General features: G+C 31.7%; 1 protein-coding gene across 1 annotated transcript; it reads right to left on the reverse strand.

Moving 5' to 3' along the window:
• Positions 1-2240: 2240 nt before the first annotated feature.
• Positions 2241-3275, reverse strand: LOC114649458 (trace amine-associated receptor 13c-like). Its single transcript, XM_028798949.1, has one exon. It carries the CDS (start codon positions 3273-3275, stop codon positions 2241-2243), a length of 1035 nt encoding a protein of 344 aa, XP_028654782.1.
• Positions 3276-3795: the final 520 nt, after the last annotated feature.

Genomic DNA, 3795 nt, shown 5'->3' on the forward strand with positions numbered 1-3795 from the left:
TGAAAGTATTGTGCTTCAAGTAAGTTTATAATTTTTATTTTTTGCAAGTAAAAACAGGTGGGGTGTCTCCCTAACATGAACAGTGAACAGGAGCACTTGTTTGTTTTAATTAAACCCTAACTAATACAAAGTACTACAATGCTGAACTAAAACAAATAAAACAAATACTGCATAAAATAAACAGGATGACAAAAAGGGAAAAGGAAAAATAAAAAAGAAGTAAAATAGGAAGTAGCAGAATTAGACAATCTGGAAAGTCCAAAATGAATTAGGAGAGATGACTAACTGAACTGTGTTCCAGACATACATTTAGGAATATAAGTAGACATGCAGATTAGGTGGATTGGCGATTCTAAATTGTCCCTAGTGTGTGCTTGGTGTGTGGGTGTGTTTGTGTGTGTCCTGCGGTGGGTTGGCACCCTGCCCGGGATTGGTTCCTGCCTTGTGCCCTGTGTTGGCTGGGATTGGCTCCAGCAGACCCACGTGACCCTGTGTTCGGATTCAGCGGGTTGGACAATGGATGGATGGATGAAGTAGCTGAGTCACAATATCATTGCTATCTAAGATTCCAAGAGCAAACGTGACTGCTGACATAATAATATAATACAAATAAATTGATAATTGTTAATAAAAACACTCAACAGGCTCCAGTAGCTGCAGAATCTGACACATTATTTTTATGCTAGAATTTTGCATTTAAATTTCCTGCAACATATTTAGAGTTACAGATTTTAGCTTCATGATGTTTAAAATAACAAAACAATTTATAGTTTAATCACACATAATAAAAAGAAAGGAATGGTTTATTAAAACAATTTTATTTTTTATTTCATTACATGCATTTATTAATTTAAAAAGTCCAAAACAATGAGAATTTTTTCTAATAGTTGAATTGTGTTAAAAGAGTACAGTAAGTGCAGCTTCATTTTCTAATTAAAGTTATGTTTGGATTTTATTGTCCAAATAAATCAAATCAAATCAAATTCTCTTTAAGAAACTGACATTAACTATACCTCAATCAGTCGGTAAACACGTAAAAAATATCATCCCTGTTATGATAATATGTGTTGTTTTAACAGTCGTGTTCACAGCTTTAGAGCAAGGTAATTTTGAAAGTAACAAAATAATTAAATACAAATCAAGCATAGTATAGTGTATAGTGTGCATTATATATTTCTTTTTGACCTTTGTCTGATATTTTAATCTACCTTCATAATTTTAAGTCTTTGTTAATTTAACAAATAAAGCCAACCTTAATTGTATCCTCATTCCTTTGCAACACATCTGACAGTCAAATATACTGCTTTATTAATTAATCAAACCAGTTACTATATTAGTCAGCTCTATAAGGTAATCTTGAGAAAATATTTATTTCAATGTTATGTTACCTGAAGTATATGGCTACAATTAAATGTATTCAGACACATTAATAAAAAAAAGAAAGAGAGAGAGACAAGACACTGCATTAGATTCTGCTCTCCAATGAATAAATTACCATTTAAACAGCTTTAGCAGCAGTGGAAACAGACTCATCCAAATTACTGTTGATAAGAAAATAACAGCAAATATAGAAACTGCATTTTGGTGCCATAGACATTTTCCGTACATATTAAAGTAATCATTATGCCAACTATTTTATTCCAAATAAGCAGTTTGTACAACTAAACAAATATCGTGGTCTAACATTTCTAAATATTAATATAAGTGTTTATTGGAACCAAACATACATAATTTAATTTTGGAATACATTGTGAATAATTAATATACACCCTTTGCAAGACCAGATGGCCACGAATAACAACACAAAAAAAAATATGAATATATGTATATTTTCCAAATTAGAATTCTACACCATAGCACATCTTAATAGTTAAGGTATCATCAGAAAATGTGCATTTATTGTTGATTTCATACCTTGAGTTGTCTTAAAAAAAGAAAGTTAAGAAAATAAAATCCTATATGCTTCATGTTGGTGGTCAAATGGATGTAAAGTATTATTCATTGTTGAAGTTATTGGAGAAAACTAAGAACACATATTATTGTATGAGTTGGATTTTGACACTAACATGATTCTGTAAACCATAATTCTTGATTGAAACACCAACTGAATGTGTAAGACATGGAAAATTCAGTGAGACTGGTTAGACTGACTGTGTGAAAAATATTCTCACTTAACAATTTTAATAATTTTAAACCTGAATATGAAGTTAAAACAAAACAATTTTATGATAACACGCCAGTTAATGGTTTTCTGTTGTCAGATTAATTAAAGATGATGATGGGCTACAGATACGAAATGTTAATATAAGTTTCAAAGTCTTCTGAAACCAAGGATAAAAGAATGCATAGATAATGGGATTTAAGCTTGAATTAAAATAACCTACCCAGCACATTGCATGAATCACAAGTGATGGATTGGGTACATTTGTATAGGGAACAATAAGAGTGAAAATATAGTAAGGTACCCAACAAAGAAAAAAGACTGAAATTACTATTCCTAGTGTTTTTGCTGCTTTCCGTTCAGATTTTTTTGATACATTTTTATTTTTTACTTCTGTGGATGCTATCTGCTGAGTCATGGAACTAATCACTCTTGCATGTCGTCTTGCCACAATGAACACATTTGAATAAAATACCAACATCAAAAAAAAGGGAATAAGTAATGTCATAAAGGTGTCTGCAACACCCCAGGTTGATTTAAACACAAAAACACAGTCTCCAATGCAAGCTTTTAGTTCTGTAACACCATCAGAATTTCCCTTAAAATACAATATGGCCCAAGTGTAAAATACTGATAAAAACCAACTAAGTCCAATAAAACCCCATGTAACAGGAATTGTTATTTTAGCAGTGTACAAAAATGGATAACATACTGCAAAATATCGATCAATAGCTATGAAAACAAGACTGCTGATTGAAGCTGAAATGAGCACAAGATACAATGCAGAATGAAGGTAGCAAAATATATCCCCAAAATACCAGCAGGTTTCAATAGACTGAATAATAGTAAAAGGCATGACCATTAGACCTACTAGGAAATCGGCCACGGCCAGGGACAGCACAAGCAGGTTTGTCGGTGTGTGAAGCTGTTTAAAATGAGAGATAGAAATTATTACCACAAGGTTTCCGAAAATTGTAATCATCACCGAAGCTCCTGCAAAGATGTAAAGAATAATGTATACAGCCACTGGTCTGACCTCTTTAGGGCAAGAAATATTGCCATCATGATAACAGTATTGTACTTTTTGTAGGTCTTGCACTTCTGTAAGCTCCATTAAGCTTCAATCAGAAGAAAAAAACTGTAAAGATTCTCTCAGTACTTGTCAGGAGGCAATTCAGAAAACTTTTGGAATGTAAGCAGACAGACGCAAGTTAAAGAGATATTTGTAGCCAGGAATGATGAGACCCTCCTACAAATACATACTACCTGGTGTATATACCTTCCTCACTAGGGATTTACAGCTATAAGCTGTGCCTATTTATTTTTATCTGAAACTGTGAACTTCCTTTAAGGAAAAGAATAATGAATGACACTGTAATATTTTATCTAAAATCAATCTAAAAATTTATTTTAGTATTTGCATTCACATGTACATTATGTGTTTTCTTGGCTTTACTCACTTCTTTGGAAATAAAAAGTATTGACAGTATGTTGTATTACTGATATAAAAATCTTTCCTTTTTAATTTAATGCAATAATTTCAGAAATTAAATATAATTTAATACAATAATTTCATCAATGGTTTTGTACTGTCTCTTACATTTATAATTGCGTACAGTATTTCCATTTTCAGT

This window comes from Erpetoichthys calabaricus, chromosome 3 (genome assembly GCF_900747795.2).
Source record: "Erpetoichthys calabaricus chromosome 3, fErpCal1.3, whole genome shotgun sequence".
NCBI lineage: Eukaryota > Metazoa > Chordata > Cladistia > Polypteriformes > Polypteridae > Erpetoichthys > Erpetoichthys calabaricus.